Below are 25,722 nucleotides of genomic sequence, written 5' to 3'. Positions count from 1 at the left end.
GTGTTCTGGAGCTGGCTGCTGGTGATCCTTGGTTCCTCTGTCACGTGGTAAGGCACATGGCAGTGTCTACCAGTCTCCTGCTTCTCTTCTGGGTTCCACTGACATAGCTTCTTGTGCTTTCTTTCTATCTGAATTTCATTCACTTATAGAGGACTTCAGGAATGGGATTAAGACCCATCCTGATTGAGGGAGGACAAACCTTAAATGAAATAACCTCATCAAAAGGTCCTACTTACAATGAGTTCACACCCCAGGAATGGGGATTAGATTTAAAAACATATTTTTCTGGGGTACATACAGCTTCAAACCACCACACTGTATAAGCATCACCACTGCCTAGTTCTAGAACATTTTAATCACCTAAACAAGCCCTGCACCCTTTGGCAGTCACTCCTCATTCTCTGTCCCCTGGCAGCTGCTGACCACTTTCTATCTTTATGGATTTGCCTGTTCTAGACATCTCATGTAAGTAGAATCACACAATATATGACCTTTTGTCTGGCTTCTTTTACTTAGCATGTTATTCTTAGGGGTTGTCCGTGGTGTGGCATGTATTGGAGCTTCATTTTTTTTTTTTTTTTTTGACATATATTGCCCCATTGTGTGGATCGACTGTGTTGTTTGTCCATTCATCCACTGACAGACATTTGGGTTGTTTCCACTTTTGGGTTACTGTGAGTAATGCTGTGAACATTTGTGTACATACTTCTGTGTGGATTAACATATATGTCTTACATACTTTGGGTATGTATGTATTATTTTCACAATTAAAATGTTTATTGAAAAGTAAAAAAAGATACAACAACCCCAAATATGCATGTGCCTAATAACAAGGCTTCAGAATATATGAATTATAAACTGACAGAACTGAAAGGAGAAACTGAAAAATCCAAAATTTTAGTTAGAAATTTCAACACTCCTCTCTTAGTGTTTGCTAGAACAATTATACAGAAAATGAGTAAGTACACAGAAATTAATACTGCACCAAATAACTGAAGAATACATATTCTTTTCAAGAATGGAAATTCATAAAGACAAAACATGTACTATAAAACAGTCTCAATCAATTTACGACTGAAATAATGCCAGCTATATTCCCTAACACAACAGAATTAAATTAAAAACCAGTAACAGAAAAACATTGGAATCCCCCACTCAAGTATTTTTAAAATAAAATAACATACTTCTAAACAACCATGCATCATGGAAAAAAGTTACAAGGGAAATGAAAAAATATTTGGATTGGAATGGACATGAAAATACAACAAACCAAAATTTGTGGGAGTGGGCTTGAACTGTGTTTAGAGGGAAATATATAGTTTAAATGCTTATATTAGAAAAGAAGAAATGTCTAAAACACATAATCTAAACTCTTCCACCCTAAAAAACATAGAAAAAGAAGAAATTAACCCCAAAATAAGTAGAAGGAAGGAAATATTAAGGGCAGAAATTCAATAAAACAGAAAATAGAGGAAATAAAAGAAACCAAGAGTTGGTTCTTAGAATAATATAAAATTGAATAACCTCTAGCTAGATATGAAGAAGAAAAGAAGACAACATGCCTAATATTAGGAATGAAAGGAGCCATCACTACAGATCCTATAGATATTAAACATAATAAAAAGCAAATATTATAAACAACTTTATGTTAATGAAGTTGACTCAGATGAAATACACAAATTCCTTTAAAGACACAAATTATTAAATCTCACTCAAGAAAAAGGATACTCTGAGTAGCCCCCCAAAAGAAAACTGAATTCATAGTTTAAAACCTTCCCACAAAGGTGATAGCACTGCAACGTTCTAAATGTGATTAATCCCACTAATGGAATGCTAGGAAGGGGGTGGAATGGGAAGATTTAGGCTATATATATGTTTCTACAATTGAAAAATAAAAAAAGATATTCTAAATAGATGATAATTAAATGCCAAGGATGATCCTGGATGGGATCTGAGGATGGAGGAGAGGAGGCTCAAAGGGACACAGATGGGACACAAGAAAAAAAAAAAAGGAAATACAGAATGTAAGCTTTATATCAATGTTGAATTTCTTGAACTTCTTAGCTGCGTTTAATGAGATTGCATAAAAGAATGTTCTTGTCCATGGGAAAGGTATATGTGAATTACATTGTTTGTTCAAAGATATGTGCAGCTTGCTCTCATATGTTCAGAGGACAGAGCAATAGATGATGGATGATAGATAGGGAGGGAGGGAGGGAGGGAGAGAGGGAGGGAAAGAAAGAAACAGTGGTGTGACAGGATGTTAAAGGTGGTGGATCGGGGTATCAGGGGAGGGCAGTCGGGGTATGATGGACTTCTATGTATGGGGTTTGTACTGTTTTTGCAACTGTTCTTGTAAGAGTGAATTTATTTCAAAATAAAATTTATTAAATTAAAAAAAAAAAAAAAACAAACCTTTCCACAAACTAAATTCCAGGTGCAGGTGGCTTCACTGGCAAATTCCAGCAAACATTTAGGAAAGGAATAACACCAACTCTACATAAACTCCTACCAAAAAAAAGAAGAGGAAAAAACACATTTCCAATTTTTATTCCTAGACAGTGCAAGAATGCAAGAAAAACAAATAAAAGATATACTGATTGGAAGAAATAAAACTTTTTATTCACAGATACTATGACCATCTATGTAGAAAATCCTACGGAATCTACAAAAGAGCTGCTAGAACTAGTAAATAACTTCAGCAAGACCACAGGATACAAGGCCAATTTGTAAAAACCACAAGTATTTCAAAATGCTAGCAACAAGCAATTTGAAATCGAAATTAAAAACAATTCCATCTAAAATAATATAAAAATATGAAGTATTTAGGGATAAATTTAACAAAATATCTGCAAGACCTGTATTATGAAAACTAAAGAACATTAATGAGAGAAATTAAAGACCTAAATAAATGTAGACAGATACTATGTTCATGATTAGTACTAACATGTCAATTCTTCCCAAATTGATTTATAGATTTAATACAATCCCAATCAAAACCCCAGTAGGTTTTAAAAAATAATTATTTTCATTAGCAAAGTTTAGGTTTACAGAAAGATCATGGAAAAAATACAGAGTTCTCATACAGCTGCTCCCATTTTAAACATTCTGCATTAGTGTGGTACCTTTGTTACAACTGAGCAGAGAATATTATTATTATACTTTTAACTACAGCCCATCATTAAACTAAGGGTTCACACTGTGTTGTACTGTCCTATGATTTTATTTAATTGTTATTCTAGCAACATATATAAAACGTACCCCCCCCCTTAACATTCAAATATATATTTTAGTGCTGTCAATTATGTTCACAACATTTTGCTACCATCACCACCAACCATTTTCAGCCTTAACTTCCCATTCCCTATCCCCACCCCATCCCCTTGGAACCTTTATTCTAGATTCTGAGTTTGCTTATTCTAAATGTTTCAAATCAGTGAGATTATACAATGTGTCCTTTTGTGTCTGGTTATTCTTTTAATAACCATTCTCTTTTTCTTATTTTGTATACTTATGCTTTGTCTCTTTAAAAAATAATGGGATAAAATAATTAGATCTCTTTATAAGAATATGATTGTTTTCTAACAACTTCTGATGAATTAAAATAAAGACTTTCTCAGGCATAATTCCTCTCAAACATGAAATAATAGTTACCTTTATATATTTTTAATATAAAAATGGTTACTTTTACATATTTGTAAGCTCCTTACCAACAATCTTTTAATAAAAATACCTTTTTTGGTCAATTTCTTGTTGCTGTTTAACACGTTTGCTCTCGAATTCACGAATATTTTCCACGCCAATTTCTTCACAAAAGTGTTGGAAAATATCATCTTCTACCTTTTAAATTATTATAAAACAATTGGTTTAATAATTAAGTTTAAGAAAATATATAGACAATACTTAAATCTAAGTTTCTCCACAAGAATTTCCTGGATTAGGCCTCAAACTGATCCCAACAAGCATTACTGTATCCAGTGCTTTGTCTTCCTTTAACTTTATACACTATGCCCATCTATTGTCAATTTTCTTATTCTAAAAACTAAATAGGAAAGCTCATAACTGGTCTTATTAAAGTTTTGGCTTTATGAAGTGTTTAATGCAAGACTGTGGTATTCCATCTACATTAGCTTACACCAAAATGTAACATTCTACATAAATAAATAAAATATCATTTATATTAGAGTAATGTGATAGAGTCTCAGGCAGTATAAAACCAAGAGGAATAGACCATAAAATTAAGAGTCAAAATGATCTGGAAAAACTAGAATGGGCTTAAAGCAACAAAATAAAATTTAACTTCAGTGTTTTTAAAGCACTGCATTGATGTACAATTACAGGATGAGCGGGACCTCTTTTTAATGGCAAGATATATTAAGAAAGTTTAGGATTTTAGTTGAATATAAATGAAATATGAATGAGATATGATTGCTAAAACAGCTGATGTAGAAGTAGTAAGCTACAATTAACATAAGTAGTTAACTTTCCATATAGTAGAAAGTCATGGTTGTGTGCAGAGTTTCATTTGTATCCTGTACTGGTCAGATAATATCTTGACATCATGCTCTGTTCTGGGTATTGACAAACAATAGAGCATCCCGAGGGTAGTTATCAGAGCTGGTCTTAAATCTAAGGTAAATGTGAAATGATTAAGGAAATTAGGGATACATAAACTGGAAAAGGTAACTGAGTAGCTTCATAAATGTTTCAAATCATGTGATAAAAGGCAGAACTAAACGCAATGGGTAGAAGCTACTGGGTGATAGTGTGAGAAATAATTCTCTAAGAATTTTTACAGATATCCAACAGTGGAATGGACTACATGAGCAAGTTTCTGTTTCTTTACAAGTAGAGGCTAGATGACTAAATCTTTGTTGCCCCAGAGCCATGCACTGTGTCTGGTATATAACAGATGAATGCAGGAAATAATTACTGAGTGAATAAGTAACATTAAAAGATAACCTGATAACAAAGTTCTGCCCCTCCTGGCATAAGGGCAATGGGAGAAAGAACAAGTAGGATGTGATTTTTATAACGGGCAGGAAAAGGCTGGAAAGTATAAGAGTAACTATGCACTGGTCATTATCTCCTGAGGTGGGTAACAGTGGTTCTGAAAAGATGCAAGGAAATGAACTTGGCAAACCAATGAAACTTTACTTACGGATGTTTCTGATAAGGGCATTGTTACCTATTAACTTTTGCATTAGCACAAATTCAAGAAGCTACTAAATCTGGTCTAGAACTGTATTTTATATGCTATTTAGTAATCAACATAACATTTATGACCTTATCTATTTTTTCTTGAAATTCTTCAATTCTTTGTTGTCGTTCTTTGATTCCTTCCTTCAGCATGGTACACTGAGAGTCAATATTTAGCAGTTCACTTTGTAGCTGGGATTGTTCCTAATTATAAAAGAAAAAAAATTTTCTTTTCAACATGGTTATTTTAGTTTTCTATCATGAGGCCAAAAATGTGGCAGGAATCTTTTAGAATAAAAGAAGACTCTGTTAGGATAAGATGGAATTCAGGTACAGTTGGATAACAAGATTGACAACCATAAAAATGAAGTAAAACTAAAGAACTATAATATAATTGAAATCATGGGATAAAGTGTCTAAAAATTATTTGGTGCTATATAAATGTAATTCCTGAAATTCTGTGTTCTGGCTCTAAGTTCCACTGAATTTGATTTAGGCCTATATTACCCTGTAAAAAGCAGCAAGATGCTTCTTTTTAATCGTCTCTAGCTCACTTTGTGAATATTTGAGTCGTGTATGAGTTCCTTGTATTAGAGTCTGTATTTGTTTCAAATCTGTTTCCTTACGGAGTATCTTCATTAAATCCTAAAAAAAAGAGAAATACAGTAAGAACATTTTACAATAGAAAAGCACTTTCACTTTTCAAAGTGCTTTCATTTGCAATAATTCACTGATTTCACATACAACCACACTAATTCCACTTTCCTGTCTGCAGATGAGACTGGGCAATTAAAGTACATTAACCATCTGGAGTAACCAAGATGCCATATAGCATCCTCAAAAAATGAACACACTTCCTAACAGGAAACAGTTTAGGCGTGAAAAACGATGAGTGGGGAGTGTGAGTTCTGCCCAACGCACATGAACAGCATAATGGGACCAGGTAACACACATTTCCTTGCTTTTAGTGCAGTCCTCATATCTTTTTGCTTGCCTTCCCTTTCCCTTCTCCCTTCACTTATCCTATTACTCAACCAAGTTATCTCCCTAATTTTTGTTCTTCTGTATTCTTTCTCCAAGCCCTTATAATAATACATGGATATGATATGGATATATGTGTGTGTGTGTATACATACTCACCTACACATGTTGGTCTTTTCAGTTGTTTTGCAAATTTAGAATCAAACTGAACACACTTTCAGCATCCTGATTTTCTCTTTCAGTTACTCACTAAAGTCCTTCCAGTCAACTTATAAAGTCCTAAATTCATTCTTTTAATGGCTGCATATTATTCCAGAGTGTGACTGTACCAAAATTATTCACCTATTTCTAACAGATGGACATTCACTTTGTTTCCAGGATTTTGCCATCACAAATAATGCTGCAACAAATATCTTGTATGCATACCCTCAAGTTTTGGTGTTTTTTTTTTTTTAATTACTATGCAATAGATTCCCCAGTGTGAGATTACTGGGTCAAAAGTCAAAAGTATTCATGTTTGTATTTTATTAGCTGATACCAGAATGCTTTCCCAAAAGGCTGTAACAATACACATTACTATAAACAATGTACCTGTACTCTTTTCCTTACATCCCCAACCAGTGATAAGCATTTTATATATATACATATAACTTTTTCCAAATATTATTATTAGATATAAAGTAACCTTATCAATATAATTTATATTCCCTCAAGTATTAGAGAATTTGATAATGTGTCCATGTTTTCTGGTCCTAGGATTTCTTCTTCCCATGAACTGTCTGATCTTATCCTTTGCCCATGTGTTTCTATCAGATTGTCTTTTTTATGCCAACTTAAAAGAGTTCTATGATAGTATACAACCTATAGTTTTCAATTAAAAATTTTTACAGTAAATTTTTTAATGCATTTGGAATTTATTTTTATGTCTTTTATAAGATGGGACAAAAATTACTTTCACCACATGTGACAGTACCATTTACTAAATAAATCCTTTGCATCACCTTACCTGTAAACTAAATTGTTGAATATACCTGGCTCTATTTCTGGAATTTCTATTGTTCCATTAATCTGTCCAGTCCTATGGCAATCCTGAATCAATTTGATTAAATGGCTTTTCAAAGTATACCGCCTGCTGGAAGGGGAAGTCCTCCTCACACTCTCTTTTGTCACATATTTTTTTGACTATTCTCAGAAAATCCTTTATTTTGTAAGAATTAGAGGATAATTTTAACAAATTGAAAAATTCCAGTTAGCATTTTAATTAAAATTGCATGCATGTTATATATTAATTGGAGTAGGACTTCTAACTCATGAATATATTATGTCTTTCAGAAGTTATGTCCCTCAGTAAGATTTAGTTTTCTAAAAATATTACTGTTCCTTAATATTTATAATTAATCCTTTTGTGAACAGAATATTTTCCCATTTCTAGATGCTTTTTGATAATTATAGAGAAAAACTAGATTTTTGTTTATATAGCCCTTCCATTCTTATTAAATCTAGTAGTTTTTAAAGTACCATCTTGTTATCAACAATCAGTTTTTTTCATTTCCAAATTTTCATTTTGTGCCTAAATACATTTACTATAACTTCCAAAACCATGTTGAATAATTATGGTGAAGGCAGATACTTCTATGCCCTGATTTCAACTAAAGTGTTTGCCATTTAAGAAATTATTTGTTAGATTTTAGTAAGAGCTATTCATACTATTTAAATAATTTCTACCAATTACTCTTTTATTTAGTATTTGAATTACGATACCAGATGAATTTTACCAAATGCCCTCTCTACATATGATCTTCACCCTGTCTTTAATTCGTTAATGTAACAGATCATGTTGATTGATCACCTAATATTGAAACACCCTTGCATTCTTGAAAAAAAATCCTATTCACAGATGTATTTTATTAACTACACTGCTGAGTTCTCTATACTGATACTGTATTTGGAATCTATACATTTATATTCATAAGTAAAGTTCTTTCTATTTTTTGTACTATTTTAATAATATTTGACATTAAAGTTATGGTAGCTTTATAAAATAAATTGGGGAGATTTCCATTTTTTCCAATGTTCTAGAATGGTTTAAGTAACAGAACTATCTTAGAATTTAACTGTGAACCCATTTGTTTCTGTGTTTCTGGAGCTTTCTCAATGATACATGACTCTACCAAGAGTGGCATAATACTGTAGATCTTTTTTTCTCACACAAAAGCAGTTTAGAATAATATACTGGCTCAACAACAGCATCTGGCTCTCAGCTCATGCTTGCTGTCTTTTGGGGCAAGACTGCTGCAGCATCTCTAGGCCTCTGAAATGTTCCATTCGGAAAGAAGAAAATACAAAAGGAGCACCATCACTTCAACTTCCATCTCACTGGCCAAAACTGCCACAAGGCCACTCCTTACTACCATGGAACTTGAGAAATCAAGTTGTTTTACTTTTTATGATTCTGTAATAGAGGCAAGAAAGAAGGCAGAGGTTGTGGATGGGGATTAGGTTGGCCAACCACATCACTGACTGCCACGACCTGTCTTTTCAAATGTTCCACGTTTTTTCCTGGTTAATCTTGGTAATTTATATTTTGCAGAAAATCATCCATTTCTTCCAAGTTTTCAATTTTTTTTGTTTTTACTAGAATTGGTTGCATGTAGGTTCTCTTAAAATTACTTTAATGTTCTCATCTCTGATAATATACAGTGCTGCTTCCCTCTTCCTTCATTAGGGTTACAAAAAGTTTACCTTATTGGTCTTCCAAATGAACCAGCTTTAGATCCATTTGTCCCTTTTCTATTTTGAGTTGATTCCTATTTAATTAATTTCAGCTTAAAAAATAAATTCCCTTTTAAAATTTGTTGTTTATTTTGTGGTTCTTCTAATTCCTTAAGGTTAATTCCACAATTTTTCATCTAACAATGAAGGCATTTTCCTTTGATTATAGTTTTTGCTGTGTCTCAAAGATATTGGTAGGAAGTATGTTCCTGGTCATCATTTAAAAATATTTTTAAATTTGCCTTTTGACTACTTCGATCCAAAAGCTATCTACAGTTGCATTTTAAATTCCTATGTAGAGCAAGATTTTTTGGTCACTATAATTTCATTAAATTATGATCAGGAATTGTGACCTAGAAAATATCTACTTTCAGAAAACTGTTGAGGTTTTCATTGTGGCCAAGTATAAGATCAATTTTTATAAATATTTTGTGGGTATTTTTAAAAATAGCTCACATTTTTGAGCCCTTATCACTGTTTCATGCAGTTTACACTTATGAACCTACTTAATCCTCTCAGCAATGCTATGAAATAGACACTATTATCATCCCCATTCTATGGATGAGGAAACTAAAGTATAAAAGCATTTAAGTAACTTGCCCAGAGCTCCCATGCTAATACCTGGTAGAACTAGGATCTGGATTTAAGTAATCTGGTTCCAGATCCCATGCTTTAGTCAAACCACTATGCCATACAGTCTCAAAATAAATCTATTAAAATGTTTATTGAATATTTATTAATTCATCTAGGTTATTACTTATTTTTGCCTACTAGTTCCCACTATAATGTTAAGAATTATTCTTTCTTTAAATATTTAGGTCTATACAAATAGGTTTATAATGAAGATTTTCATCTTTTGTTACATAATGTCTTTCATTCATTCAATATTTATCGAAAGCTTACTATATATGAAGATTTTAACCTTAAATTTCACATTGTCTGATACTGTCACTCCTGCTTTCCATTTGTATTTGTTAGGTGTTTTTCCCATTAATTTCAATACTTAATTTAGGATGATTTCTTGTAAATGACATTTATCTGAGTTTTGTTTTTAACCTATGACAGTCTTAGTCTTTTAATGACAGACTTTAATCCATTTATGTTTACTATAATGACCAATAGACAAAATTTTATTTCCTGAATCTTTCTTAGTTTTTAATGTTTTATTCTTTTCATTCATTATTTTCATTGCTTTGCTATTTATTCCTGTGTTAACTTAGAAGTTCTAGTGTGCTTATGACACTACAGTCCCACCCTCGTCCCTGCCAAGATACATTTTTAGAATATTCTTACTTCCCCTCCTCTTCACAGCTGAGACCTTTAGAACACATTTAACCCCTTCTCCATCTCCAATGTCTAGATTTTGCTGAGTTAGTTTAGCACTGTTAGTTTATTATAATTAGATCACTATTCTAATTAATGTGCTGCTTAGAGTACTTCCTCTAACACTTTCCTCATATGGAGTATGTGGATGACATTCTCTGAAACTGCATATCTGTGGATTCCTAAAAGGTAAATGATATCTTGGGTTGCAGGCCTTTCCCTCAGTTGCCTCTAGATATTATTCCAAGTCTCATTCAGTTTTGTGGATAAAAAGCCTATATAGCTACTGTATCTATATTTACAAGGTATTTTGGAAGGCGGATTTTTAACATTACTTCTATAACCTGGGAGTTTAGAAATTACACCAAGATCTTCATTGTCGTGTGTTGTTTCTCCTCATACCTACATGGAACTTTGTGTTTCCTGTCAGTTGGTAACTCAAGGCTGATCCTCAGCTTAGAGAAATTCCTTTTCCTGTTTAATTAGTTCCTCTTCTCTTTGTTCCTTTTTCTCCTTCTGGAACACGTATTATTCTCATGTCAAGTCTCCTGTGTCTGTTAAGTCTCTATTTAGCTTACAATTTATCTCCGTAATTTCGTTCTCCTCATTAGATACTTTTCCCATTTATCTTCCAGGTTACTAATTTGGTTCTCAACAATGATAATCCTATTCTTCAATTCATCCACTGAATTCTATAGTTAAAAAATATGGTTTTAGTTCCAGAAAGTCTTTTGGGGAGGGGTGTGTGTGTGTGAATTTTATATTCTACTCCATCTCCTTAATGCTCCTTTACTTTTTCCCTTCAAATTGTTGCCTGGCACCCGGACCACCTTAGATGCATTTATATATTTCTTTGCCCACTGAGGATCAGTTTGATTATTAAAGTACCCTGAGTGCCAGCAGCTCCACAAGCATTCTCTATACCTACTGCCAGGACTTACAAAAAAAGACTGCCAGTAGGCTTCTTTGAGACATTAGGAAAGTATGTCTGTCTGGTCTCCTTGAACTTTCTCAAATTCAGAATGGGGGGCCACATAGTTCTTGTTCAGCTCCTCTTTAGCTTCACGGGGATCAAGGAGACCAGGCATATTCATATGGGACAAACACCTCATGTACACCCAGGATGCCTCTACACCCTGATTCTTCCCCCATTTCTCTTCAAAGATCAAAAGGAAGGAAGCCCTGCACGAGCTTTTCCTGCTGGTGTTCCTAGAACCCAGGACATCACTTGAACACAGCTGTTCACTTGGTTCAGGTGAGACACAAAGGTGGGGAACTTAGTATGGACATGGATAGGAAGCAAGATTCATTTCAAGTTGTCACCTTCCTGGAACTTTCTCTGTGCCTAGGTCAAAATTTGTAAACTCTTAAAAACTGAGTATTTCTACACCTTAGACTAAAACAGAAAATAAGGTCTTATACTAACAGAAAAAGATTAAAATTAGTTGAGTAACCATGATGGAATATCTCCTTGAATAAAAAACTAGTAATTTATGTACACAAAAGAAGGCAAATAGAAAAAAATTAAAACCATTCTACTGATTTAGTATCTGTTAAAGTTGACATTTCATGTAAGAGTTACAATATCCCACAAATGATACTATGATAAATTGGGAAGTTAGTTGGAAAAAATAAAACTGGATCCCCATTAATCAGAATAAATTCCAAATGAAAAACATTAAAAGTTAAATAAAGTACTTGAAGGAAGAATTTTTGAATTTCTTTGTAATCTCTGGAAAGAATAAGATCTTTTTAAGGATGAAAAAAAAATCCAGAAGTTATAAAACATTAATAAATTTGGCTACATTAAGATTAAAAACAATGTATGGCAAAAAGAATGAAGTGAAATGTCAATCAGACACTCACAATAAAAAAAAATAAACTCTTGATGTACATAACATAAGTCTCAAAAGCACTGGGCAAGGTGAAGAAACAAAGACACAAAAAACTACTTACTGTATGATTCCATTTATATGAAATTCTATAAGAGGAAAAAAAAACTATAATGATAGAAAGTAGACTGCGTTGCCAGGAGCCAGGGGGTCATGGGGAAGGGATTGACTTCAAAGGACCGCAAAGGAATTTGGGGAGGTGGGGTGTGATAGAAATTTCTACATCATGGTTGTGGTTGTTGAATTACATACTTAAAATCAGCTAATGTTATTACATTTAAATTATATCTCAATAAAAGCCAACAAAGAAAGTCAAACAAAATATTTACAAGATAAATGATTAAGGACTAATTTACTTATTATACAAAGAGCTCTTGAAGTAGATAACAAAATAACAAATAACTTAACAGAAAAATAAAACACAGGAAATAAGTAGGTAATTCAAGGAGAAAAAAAGTATAAAGAACCCATAAAAATATAAGGAAATGCTCAATTTCAATTATAATTCAAGACATGCATATTTGAACAATTGGATATTATTTTTTACCAAGCAGGTTGGCAAAGATTTAAATATTTGCTAGCTCAGTGTTGCAATCTAAAGACCTAAACAGTCAATTACACGTACTCTATTGATGAAAACTAGGCAGGATCTATCAATGTTTTAAATACACATACCCTTAGACCCAGAAATTCCACTTACAGGAATTCATCTTAGAGAAATATTTAAACAAATAAAGATAGAGTAACAATAACAACAAACATTTATATAGTGCTTACCATATTATTTTTTTTAAACATATTTGTACCTTTCATTACAATTGTTGAGCATCCTATATTTCCCCGAGTTACCCAGTCCCAGTCTTTATTGTTTGTCTTTTGTTCTGGTGTCCCACATGATCCCAGCCTTCCTCTTTCAACCATATTCACAGTCATCTTTGTTCAGTGTACTTACATTGCTTTGCAACTATCTCCCAAAATTGTTTTCCAAACCTCTCACTCCTATCTTTTCCTTTCTGTCTGCAGTGCTTCCTTTAGTGTTTCCTGTAGAACAGGTTTCTTGTTCACAAACTCGGTCATCGTCTGTTTGTCAGAGAATATTTTAAGCTTTCCCTCATATCTGAAGGATAGTTTTGCTGGATATAGGATTCTTGGTTGGTGGTTTTTCTCTTTCAATATCTTAAATATATCACCCCACTTCCTTCTTGCCTCCATGGTTTCTATTGAGAAATCCACACATAGTCTTATCAAGCTTCCTTTGTATGTGATAGATTGTTTCTCTCTTGCTGCTTTCAGGAGTCTCTCTCTGTCTTTGACATTTAATAATCTGATTATTAAGTGTCTTGGCATAGGCCTATTCAGATCTATTCTGTTTGGGGTACGCTGTGCTTCTTGGATCCGTAATTTTTATGTCTTTCATAAGAGATGAGAAATTTTCATTGATTATTTACTCTATTATTACTTCTGCCCCTTTTCCCTTCTCTTCTCCTTCTGGGACACAAATGACATGTAAATTCTTGCTTTTCATTTTGTCTTCAAGTTCCCGAAGATGATGCTTGTATTTTTCCATTCTTTCTCTATTTGTTCTTTTGTGTGTAGGCTTTCAGGTGCCTTGTTCTCCAGTTCCTGAGTGTTTTCTTCTGCCTCTTGAGATCTGCTGTTCTATATTTCCAGTGTGTCTTTCATCTCCTGTGTTGTGCCTTTCATTTCCATAGATTCCGCCAGTTAGTTTTTTGAACTTTCAATTTCTACCTTATGTACGTCCTGTGTTTTCATTATATGGTTCATCTCTTTTGCCATATCTTCCCTAAATTTTTTGAATTCAGTAATTATTAGTTGTGTCAATTCCTGCATCACAGTTGAAGTGCAAGTTTGTTCCCCTGACCGGGCCATAACCTCATTTTTCTTGGTGTAGGTTGTAGTTTTCTGTTGTGTAGGCATGGTTTCCTTGGTTACCCAATCAGGCCTCCCCAGACCAGAATGGGCTAAGGTCCCAGAAGGAAGAAATATTCAGTATCTGGTTTCCCTGAGGGTGTGTCTTACAAAATTGGTACACCCTCTGATGCCTCCGGTCACTGTGCTTTTCTGCCCAGCAGGTGGCGCCTGCTAGCCTATAATTTTTAACTGGTGTAAGCTCTGAATGAAAGGCAGGTATCCTCTTAAAGAAAATAGATGCCCTAGGGGGAGGTCATTAGCATTTCAATGGTTTCTCTCTGCCTGTGCTATACCCTTGTCTGGGTCACAGAACTGGGAACTGAAAATGGCTGAAGCTTTCTCCACTGAGTCAGAAAAGGAACAGAGCTAGTTTGAGGCGACGCTCCAGCTCTCCAAGGTCAGTTGTCACCCAAAGCCTCTGTCTACTTGTTGGGGATTCGTACCTTGTAGTGAGCAGTTCACACTCGCTAATTAAAACCCCAGTTGGAGCTCAGCTGAGCTATATTCCCTTGCTGGGACAGAGCTTCTCTCTGGCACCATGAGGCTTTGTAACTTGGGCTGTGGGGGAGGGGTCTCACAATTTGGATCTGCAGTTTTTACTTACAGATTTTATGCTGTGATCTGGGCATTCCTCCCAATTCAGGTTGGTGTATGAGGAGTGGATCGTCTCGTTTGTCCCCCTGCAGTTATTCTGGATTATTTAATAGTTGTTTCTGTTTTTTTTAGTTGTTCCAGGAGGACTACTTAGCTTCCACTCCTCTCTATGCCTCCATCTTAGATCTTCTCTACCATATTGTTTTATGTACATTTCAGGTAAGATTTATAATATCCAACAAATGATACTATGATAAATTGATTATCTGATTGAATCCTTACAACAACCCTAAAAGGAAGGTAATTTTATTTCCCCATTTTACAGATGGGGAAACTAAGGACAAAAGGATTAGGTAACTTGCCCAAGGTTGCACTACTAATAAGCAGCAAAGCCAGGGTTCAAACTCAGGCAGTCTGGCCATAGAATTTATATTTCTAGATAATGTGCTATTCCCCCTCTCTAAAAAATATTAAATGCCACATTATTTGTAATAGCATAAGCCAAAATGTCCATCAACAGGAAAGTAGTTAAACCAGTAAAATTTATATAATGAAATATAAGACAGTATTCATTAAAACTAAACTAGATCTCTATATGCTAAAATGAAAACATGTCCATATTATGATAAATGAAAAAGCTTGTTGCGAAACACTATTTATAGCAAAAGTCTATTGTAAAAAAATATGGAAAATAATATATACTTGCATATACAGAGAAATTTCCAGAAGGCTATCCATCAAACTGTGTTCAGCAAATAATGCTGAGATGTGACAATGGATAAGGAAAAGATTTTTTTTTTACTTTATTCCATTCTGTGTTATTTGAATTTCCATACAATGGAATATTTTTCAGCCATAAAAAGGAATGAAGTTTTGAACATGACAACATGGTTGAACCTTGAAGATATCATGTAGAGTGAATTCAGCCAGACACAAAAGGACATATATTATATGCTCTCACTGCTTTGAAACAATTAGAACAAGCAAACTCACAGAGTCAGAATCTAGGCTATAGGTTACTAGGGAACAGGAAGGGGATAAGGAATAGTAAGTTAAGGCTTAAAATGTACAGGATATGTATTTGGAATGATAGAAAATGTTTTAGTAATGGATAGTGGTGATGATAGCACAACATTGTGAATGCAATTAATTGCACTGAAATATATATCTGAATGTGATTAAAAGGGGGAATGTTAGATTGTATATATGGTAACAGAATAAAAACTTTTAAAACTCCATGGAACTACACTACCCAAACAGTGAACCCTAAGTTAAACCATGGACTTTAGTTAATAGTACCATTATAAATGTGTTATCATCAATTGTTAACAAATGTTTTGCACCAATGTTGGTGGTGGGGTGGCATATGGGAATCCTGTATTTTATACATAATTGTTCTGTAAACCCACAACCTCTCTATTAAAGAAAAGGGGCGGGGGGAGCTACCAGCATATTACTTTTATTAAAAAAAAACTAGTTTAAAAACACAATTACTTTACTTAGCATTCTATAACTTTTCTGACATGGATTTACCTTTAGTTCTTGGATTAGCTGGCTTCTTCTGTCTCTTAAATTCTTTAACTCTTTCTCATCCCAGCATCTAGCTTTGTATTTTAAGTCACTTGACCCTCCAGAGATCACCCCAGATTTTAAAAATAATGTTCCATCAAGAGCTACTGTCTGTAAAATAAAAAAGATTTTATTTTGGAGAAATATTTATAAAGAATATAAAAATAAGGACTTAACATGGCAATTTTTATAGTTGCAGTTTTGGAGGGGAAAGTAACCACTCACTGAACTCTATTAATAAAATTCCTAACGTATGAACAGACACTAAACAATAAACAAACCACAGATACAAAACCCTGTTTTTCCAAAGTTCAATGCAATTCTAAGCAACAAGTTAGCAGAAATTAAAAATGTTCAAAATAAGCTGCATAGCTCCAAACTTATAATCAACATTGATAAGTAAAATTAAGGATATTTATATTTAATATAAAATGGTTAAGTTATATAATCCTGCATTTTGGCACCATATGTCAACATTGTAAATGTAAGCATATCAAAAATATCACATTCCCTAATACGGATATGAAAGCAATTCTCAGTGCTCTGCAAATGTTTCTCAGTTAATCAAAGCAGGATGAGAACATGTAACCTAAGATAATCCCTTACACCCCCCAAAAAGCCAACAAAGATTAGTCTTCCCCTTCACTCCTTCATGCAAACGTGTTCTGGGTGATTGCTGTATATTCGAGATATTCTACACTAAGCACTAGAAGGAACAAAATGAATGAAATGCAGTACAGACCCTCAAGGAAATCATGCTAGTAGGGAAAAGAAACATACAAACAGATCATTACAATATAAAGTGACAAGAAGATAATAACACACTCAGAGTAATCCGGAAGCAGAAAACCGTGGGGGTCCAATCTAGCCTAGAGGTCCATGGAAGACTTTCTGGAGGTGAAGGTTTTCACCATCTTATCTGAGGTACTAGTTAGAATGAAATTCAGTTACATTTAACAAAAAACTAGGTTTATTTCTCTCTCACAAATGGAGTTCCAAAGGTAAGCAGTCCAGAGTTTGCATGATGGCTCCTTGGTTATCAAGAACTGAGACTCCTAAAAGAACACTGCTTTATCATCCTTAACAACTGTATTACTCCTCAAGGAGAGACAAATTCTTTACCTTCTGCAAAGCCCTGGGGGCACATTTCCCTCTCAAGTCTACTAGTTTTGCAATGAGCTTGCTCATAAGGTTTTAACCTGGCTCTCTGGAAGAACCCTAGATCTCTGAATACTAGCAGCTATGGCATGGAAACTGAACTCATGCAGCTAAGCTCAGTCTGGAAAAGCTATTTCTCTGACCAGAAAGCCCACTGTTCACCCTTCCAGCTTTCCCATAAATATGTAAAGTGGTATGTAAAGTGGGATGGAGGCACGTGCTGCTTTTGCCTGGCCAGAGCTTGCCTCTCTATGAAATGAAAATGGAGGAATCACATGGGCTGCTACTTCTCTTCTTCTAAGTTGCTGTCAATAAATCTAACTTTACATCTACATTTTGCCACTAGTGATGTGTGTGTGTTGTGCATCAGTGTCTCTTATATGACAATCTTCAAAATTGTTTTGTGGTTTAAGGTGATTCCTAGAGCTTCAGCCATTGTGTCTGTATTTTAAAAAGACAACAGGAAGGGAGAGGAAAAATAAAAGGGCCCTATTAAGAAACTTTCCTGGCAGGCCTGCTGATGACTGCCATTTACATCCAATGGCCACTCCTAGTTTGTCACATAAAATAAAACCAAGATTTTGTTAGTAAGGAAGGGGAGAGGAATATTAAACAAGCACCTGCAGTCCCTAATTCAGATAAGCAGGAGGTGCCCAGAGAAAGAGCAGTGGTAGAATGCTGGCAGTGGGGCATGGATGCATAAACAGATGGTGTGTGAGTGAACGTGTGTCACGGGTGGGATGGGGAAAGAAGGAACATAGGTAGTTTGGAATTCCTTGGAAATCAACTGAGTTAAGGAATAACTAGAGACGAGGCTAGCGGAGCTCATGGAGCGCTTCATATGCCATTCTGGGAAGAACATGTAGCTAATTGAACCGAGGATTGGCTGGTGGGACCTGTAGAAGGAGGTGAAGGGGACTGGCGTGGAAGGATGTGACACCAAACAGGGGAGAGAAATTGTCAGATAGGAATTTTAGATAGACCATTCCGGCACCTATTTGGAAATTGATGGGTCAAAGCCAAGCCAGAGATGATGGTATGAAATTAGTCAACAACCTAGGGTGAAGAAAAGGGAAGACATTTGAGATATACTTAAGAGATGTAATCAGAAAACCCTGGGGACTACTTTTTTGGAAACTACATAAACAATAAGGATTTAACATCCAGAAAATATAAAGAAATCCTACAATTCAAAACAAAAATACAAACAACACAGTTAAAAAATGGGCAACAGTCTAGAATAGACATTTTCCCAAAGAAGATATACAAATGGCTAAAAAACATATGAAAAAATACTCAACTCATCAGCCATTAGGGAAATACAAATCAAAACCACATTGCATTACCACTTCACACCCAACAGACTGGCTACTGTTATAACAACAGAAAATAACAAATGTTGGAGAGGATGTGAAGAAAAAGGAACACTCGTTCATTATTGGTGGGAATTAAAATGGTGCAGCTGCTATATATGTTGAAGCCATAATCTATGATGTTTATTATTTTATTTACATAAATTTTGGCAGTGCCTCAGAAAGTTAAGTATAGAATTACCATATGACCCAGCCATCCCACTTCTAGGTTTATACCCGCCCCCCAAATTGACAGCAGGGACTTGAACAGGCATTTGCACACAAATGTTCATAATGGCATTATCACAATAGCCCAAAAGTGGAAGCAACCCAAGTATTCATCAGTAGATGAATGGAAACACAAAATGTGGTCTTTCCATGCAATGGAATATTATTCAGCCATAAAAAGAAGTGAAGTGCTGATACATGCTACAAATGGATGAACCCTGGAGACATCATGTTAAGTAAAATAAGCCAGACTCAAAAGGACAAGTACTGCTTGATTTCTCTTAACATGAAATACTTAGAATAAACAAATTCATAGAGACAGAAAGCAGAGCAGTGCTTACCAGGGTTTGGGGAATTGGGAGTTATTGTTAAATGAGCATCAGTTTTAGTTTAGAATGTGAAAATAATCTGGAAATAGACAGCGGTGAAAGTTAAACGGCATTGTCAATGTACTTCATGTCAAAGAACTGTCCACTTAAAATAATTTTTATGCTATGCATATTTCACCACAATTAAAATAACTAATTAAAAATGTTTATCATATAATCTAATTTGTTTTTAAAAGTATTTAAATAAAACAATAAACATCATAGATTATGGCTACAACATATATCATATACCTCTACATAAAAATATATAATATTAAGAATCTTATATTATTTTTTATATATGACTGGGGGAAAAAGACTACAAAATGCATACATTATAATACTAACTGGTAGTTCTTTCTAGGGTTGATTGCCAGATTTTAGCAAATATAAATCCAGCATTCCCAGTTAAGTTTGAATTTCAGATAAACAATGAAAATTTTTTTAGTATAAATATGTCTAAATATTTTATCTGACAGCTCATTCCTAGGGGGATAAAGTAGGGATGGGTTTTATTTTCCTTTTTTGAGTTTCTATTTTCAAAAAATTCCTAAACTAAACATATATTAACTTCTATTTCCAATGAATAGAAATGAAACACAACACACACACACACAAAAAATCCATAGGGACTGCCTGGAGAGAAGAGAGATAACTGTATCAAGAAACCACAACTTAGAGCTACTAAGAATCTGCCATTAACATACAGGGAGATGCAGTGCCAGCTCTTCCTCTTCTCAGTTGCTGATTCTTTGGTAAGGCCACTTCCCCAATTCAAGCAGGAGTACGGTACAAACAAATCATTTACTGAGGTGTTTTTTTTTTCCTTTATTGTTGCTGCTATTGCAACCATTTAATACTGCACTCAGTGTGCTTAATATAATGCTTCTGTGCTTTTTGATTTGATTTTCACAACCCTGTGTGAGAGAGATTTCCATTTTACTTGCTGGGACATAAAGAAATTAAGTAACTCGCCTAAGGCCATATACAGGGACAAAAATCCACGTTGATCAAACCTCTAAGTCTACTTTCTTAACCACTGTATTATTCATCCTCTTCAATTCTAAAAATGCATGGGCAACAATTCATAAAATTATAGGTCTTCAGTCTTTTCCATAGTTTCTAGGTATATGAAAATAATTCAGTTCTTCTAAAAGTAAATGTAGTTTCAAACATGAAAAATCTACTTTCATTTCATTTATAATCAAATTCTTATTCCAGGAAGGACAATCTTTTTTTTTCCCCCAGGCTGCAGTCTCCTTAGCTTCTAGTAACTGAGTTTCTCAGTGCAGTAATCCCAAATGTCTACATTGGGGGGATACATTCATGAAAAATATCTGCACTGGCACAAATGGGATCTCATAAAAAAATAGAGTTGGGGGAAATTTTAAACAGCATTAAAAAAAAGTTCCAGAGGGTATGGACCTGTAAAAAGAATGAATTCTTTGGCATTAAAAACTTGTTCTGATGGATACCCTAACCTTGAAGCAAGGTCAACTGTTTCAAGAAATATTGTTTCAGTGTTATAAACTGCAAATGTGGATTATCCCATAATTTTTGCACTATACAGATTACATATATATGTTTAAGTTGCCTTTCATTAGTATGAAAACAGTATACTTTAGCATTTTCTTTTATATCTGGAGTGGGAAATATACTCACATAGTTCTAAATTCAAAAGGTACTGAAAGTATGGAGTGAAGTTTCCCTGAAATACCTGTCTCCAACCACCCAGTTACCATCCCCAGAGGTAATCGATGTTATCAATTTCTTGTGTATTCTCCAAGAAATATTTTTGCATATACAAGTAAATACATGCTTTCCTATCTTCTTTCCCCATTTTTACATATATGAAAACATACTATGCACTAGTCTACATATTGCTTTTTTTAAAACTGACTATATCTTGGAGATATATTACATTAAGAGCTTCATCATTTTCTTTTTAAGGTTGCATAGTATTCCATTCACGAATGCATTAGAATTTTATTGAATTAGACTTATACTAATAGATAACTGGATTATTTAAATTTTTTCTATTACACACATGGTTCTATCATATAAACCTTGCATACATTATTTCATATACACGTGAGTTTAGCTGTATTCTAAATTCCTCAAAAAACAGAACTGTGGAATTGCCCTTTTCACAGACCTGGTATAAATTTACACTCCCACAGCAGTAAATTAAGTGTCTCTTTCCCCATAAAGTGTTATCAAACTTTCTGATATTGGTTAATCTCATACATATAAATAGTATCTTTGTAATTTTAATTTGGATTTCCCATATTAATAAGTGAGGATGTGTTCTCATGTTTTAAGAGCTATTTGTATTATCATTTCTGAAAACGTTTGTTCATATCCTTTGTCTATTTTTCCATGGTATTCTTGTTCTTTTCCTTATCAATTTGTAGGAAAATTTGTTCTTTACTCTGAGTTGCAAATATTTCTCCCAGTTTGTCATTTGTCTTTTGATTTTGCTTATAGTAGGTTTTGACAAGCAGAAATTTTTAATGTTTTTGTGAATTTACAAATCTTTTAAAGTTTTGCCTTTTTTTTTTTTTTTGGTCACATTAGAAAGGGCTTCTCATTTCTGAGATTAAGAAACAATTTCCCCCAGTTTCTCTTAATAGTTTTATGGTTTCATTTTTTACATTTATGTTTCTAATCCCTCTGGAATTTATTCTTACATAAGGTATAAGGTTTAAATTCTTTTATATTTTATTCCAGGTGGAATCCAGTTTTTCTAACTTATTGTACCCTGCACTTTTATTCTCTCTTGTTTAATGTTGGCAATTTTTGGAAAGATGATCTTTTCACAAATAATCCAGCTTCTTACTGACATTTTTCTGGGTCTTTTCTTTGTTCTACCATATTAAAAGGGGAGAGCATAAATAGATCTTTCTAAATACTATTCTAGACAAACACCCATATAGTCTGTGGAAGGAGAAAGCAAGTAATTGTTTTATTCTCTGCTTAAGGGGAGTGGATAGTATAATTATATGTATTTAAAGAGATTCCAGATTTTAAAATTTTGGTACATAAAGTTCTTAAACATTAAAAAATTGATTCTCATACTACCAGGGATCCAAGATGGCAGATTAGGAGAGGCAGAGCAAAATTCTCCTCTGTGAAATACACTAGATATAGGACAGAAAGCACTACAGGGTTCCGCCAACTGGGCAGGGACTTCTACACCCATAGTGAGTGTGTACTTGGAGAAACCAAGATGATGCGTACAAGACGGGTCACTGTTCGGCCTGGAATGTCACTGGGGAACAGGCGGCTGAAGCCAGTGGATAGCCTGGAGGGGAATAGCCTTCCATGCCCTGGGCACCCTCCCCAGTGCCTGGCATGGGTGATAACCTTTCACACACCCAAGGCCAAGAGCCCCTGTGCTAGGGACTGGAGGAGGGAGCAGGCAGACAAACATGGAAAAGGGGCAGATTTCCGTGCCCTGTTTAGCCATCTTTGCAGCTGGCTGGGAGACAACCCTTCACAGCACCATGGCCAAGAGCTTCCTTGAGGGAATTTGGGATTTGGCGGGCTTGTGATGGCGTCCACCCTTCCTTCAGGGGAGCCCATGGTGTCAGAGCTGAGAGGTAGGGGTGCTGCACGGAAGTGCCAGGAGCCCTCCCTCAATCCCAGGGACTCATGGGCCCAGGGCAGAGAGGGACTGTGGGACATTTGAGCTGAAAGGTGAGATGTGCAGCTCTGCAGCCCCACAGTACTCCACATGCAGCCCTGGGAAAGGCTGGGACCACTGTGTCCTGGAGCAGACTCCCTGACAAACTTCATAGGGCATGCCCCCACCCACAAGGCTGGCGGTCCCCACTGCACACAGAAAATTAGTGCACTGATTGGACCTTCACATGGTTTGGGCCCCCACTCAGTGCACAGATGAAGTTGGGGAGAGTGCCATCTTCTAATAGGTCAGGGAAAGTGCACTCTACCAAGCTGTAGCTCTGCCAAATTATAGATAAATGTTCAAATAATCCTACATATCCTAAGAGAACCCTATCAAGGTAAGCAAATGCCAAGAGGCCAAAAACAATAGAAAATTATAAAACATACAAAGAAACCAGAAGATACGGATAACCCAAACGTCCAAATTAAAAAGCTAGAGGAGACAAAGAACTTGAAGGAATTAATCAAAGAAATACATGCAAACACCAATATCATGGCTCAGTTATAAAGGACATGAAGAAGACCCTAGAAGAGCATAAAGAAGAATTTGCAAGAGTAAATAAAAAAATAGCAGATCTTATGGAAATAAAAGATATGCTGATCAAATTAAAAAGATTCTTGAGAAATGTAACACCAGATTTGAAGAGGTAGAGGAACGAATTAGTGAACTTGAAGATATGGTGATAGAAAGTGAAAGCACAAAAGAACAAATGGTGAAAAAAATAGAAAAATTTGAAATGGATCTCGGAAATGATGGACAACATCAAGCACACAAATATAAGAATAACCGGTGTTCCAGAAGGAGAAGAGAAGCGTAAATAACTAGGAAGAGTATTTGAAGACACTGTTGGGGAAAACTTCCCAACCCTTTTAAATGACATAAACATGCAAATCAAAGATGTCCAACGAACTCCAAACAGAATAAATCCAAATAAATCCACTCCGAGACAAATTCTGATCAGACTGTCAAATGCTGAAGGGAAGAAGAAGGTTCTGAAAGTAGCAAGAGAGATGCAATTCATCACATACAAGGGAAACAACATAAGACTAAGTACTGACTACTCAGCAGGCACCATGGAGGCGAGAAGGCAGTGGTAGACATATTTAAAATTCTGAAAGAGAACAACTGCCAGCCAAGAATGCTTTATCCAGCAAAGCTCTCCTTCAAAATTGAGGGAGTGCTTAAAATTTTTACAGACAAACAAATGTTGAGAGAATTTGTTAAGAAGAGACCAGCTCTACAAGAAATACTAAAGGGAGCTCTATCAGCTGGAAAAAAAGAAAAGGAGAGAGAGGCCTGGAGAAGGGCACAGAATGGATGAATTTTAGTAAGGTTACCTTAAAGGAAACAAAGAGAGGGAAAAAACAGATCTGACAAATAAAAACCAAAGGATAAGATGGCTGATTCAAGAAATGCCTTCAGAGCAATAACATTGAATGAGAATGGATTAAACTCCCCAATTAAAATATATAGATTGGCAGAATGGATTAAAAAATATGAACCATCAATATGCTGCTTAGAAGAGACTCATCTAGGACCCAGCAACACAAAGACATTTAAAGTGAAAGGATGGAAAAAAAATATTCCATGCAAGCTACAGCCAAAAGAAACCAGGGGTAGTAATACTAATTTCAGATAAAATAGACTTTAAATCCAAGGATGTCATAAAAGACAAAGAAGGACACTGTATACTAATAAAAGGGACAATTCAAGAAGAAGAAATAACAATCATAAATGTTTATGCAAACAAGGAGCACCGAAGTACATGAGACAAACATTGGCAAAATTGAAGGAAGGAATAGAAATTTCTATAATAATTGTGGAAGACTTCAATACACCACACTCTCCTATAGATAGATCAACCAGACAGAGGACCAATAAGGAAAATGAGAACCTAAACAATGTGATAAATGAATATGACTTAAAAGACATATATAGAGCATTATATCCCAAATTGCAAGGATACACATTCTTCTCTAGTGCTCATGGAACTTTCTCCAGGATACATCATATTCTGGGGCACAAAACAAGACTCAATAAATTTAAAAAGATTGAAATTATTCAAAGCACATTCTGTGACCACAATGGAATGCAACTAGAGGTCAATAACCATCAAAGGTCTAGAATATTCACAAATATCTGGAGGTTAAACAACATACTCCTAACCAATCAATGTATCAAGGAAGAAATTGGAAAAGAAATTGCTAAATATCTAGAGATGAATGAAAACAAGAACACAGTGTATCAAAACTTACGGGATGCATCAAAGGCAGTATGGAGGGGGAAATTTTATAGCCTAAAATGCATACATTAAAAAGGAAGAAAGAGCTAAAATCAAAGAACTACTGGAACAACTGAAGAAGCTAGAAAACGATCAGCAAACTAATCCTAAAGCAAGTAGAAGAAAAAAAAATACCAAGGATTAAAGCAGAAATAAATGATATGGAGAACAAAAAACAATAGCAAGAATTAACAGAACCGAAAGATGGTTCTTTGAGAAGATCAACAAGATCGACAAGCCCTTAGCTAGGCTGACAAAGTCAAAAAGAGAGAAAATCCAAATAAACAAAATAATAAATGAGAGGGGGAACATTAACTGTGGATCCCGAAGAAATTTAAGAAATCATAAGAGGATACTATGAACAACTCTATGCCAACAAACTAGA

General features: G+C 34.7%; 1 protein-coding gene across 2 annotated transcripts in view; it reads right to left on the bottom strand.

Moving 5' to 3' along the window:
* Window positions 1-25,722, bottom strand: part of SMC1B (structural maintenance of chromosomes 1B) — a 134,888-nt gene that overhangs the window by 34,146 nt on the left and 75,020 nt on the right. For both annotated transcript variants that reach the window (XM_037846362.1, XM_037846363.1), the window contains exons 12-15: window positions 16,227-16,373; window positions 5,707-5,844; window positions 5,287-5,403; window positions 3,734-3,840 (exon numbers count right to left, since the gene is read on the bottom strand). In XM_037846362.1, the coding sequence (XP_037702290.1) occupies window positions 3,734-3,840; window positions 5,287-5,403; window positions 5,707-5,844; window positions 16,227-16,373 (509 nt within the window). The remainder of the gene's footprint in view (window positions 1-3,733; window positions 3,841-5,286; window positions 5,404-5,706; window positions 5,845-16,226; window positions 16,374-25,722) is intronic.

This window comes from Choloepus didactylus, chromosome 8 (assembly GCF_015220235.1).
Source record: "Choloepus didactylus isolate mChoDid1 chromosome 8, mChoDid1.pri, whole genome shotgun sequence".
NCBI classification, from domain to species: domain Eukaryota; kingdom Metazoa; phylum Chordata; class Mammalia; order Pilosa; family Megalonychidae; genus Choloepus; species Choloepus didactylus.
This window is presented reverse-complemented; position numbering and strand designations above follow the sequence as displayed.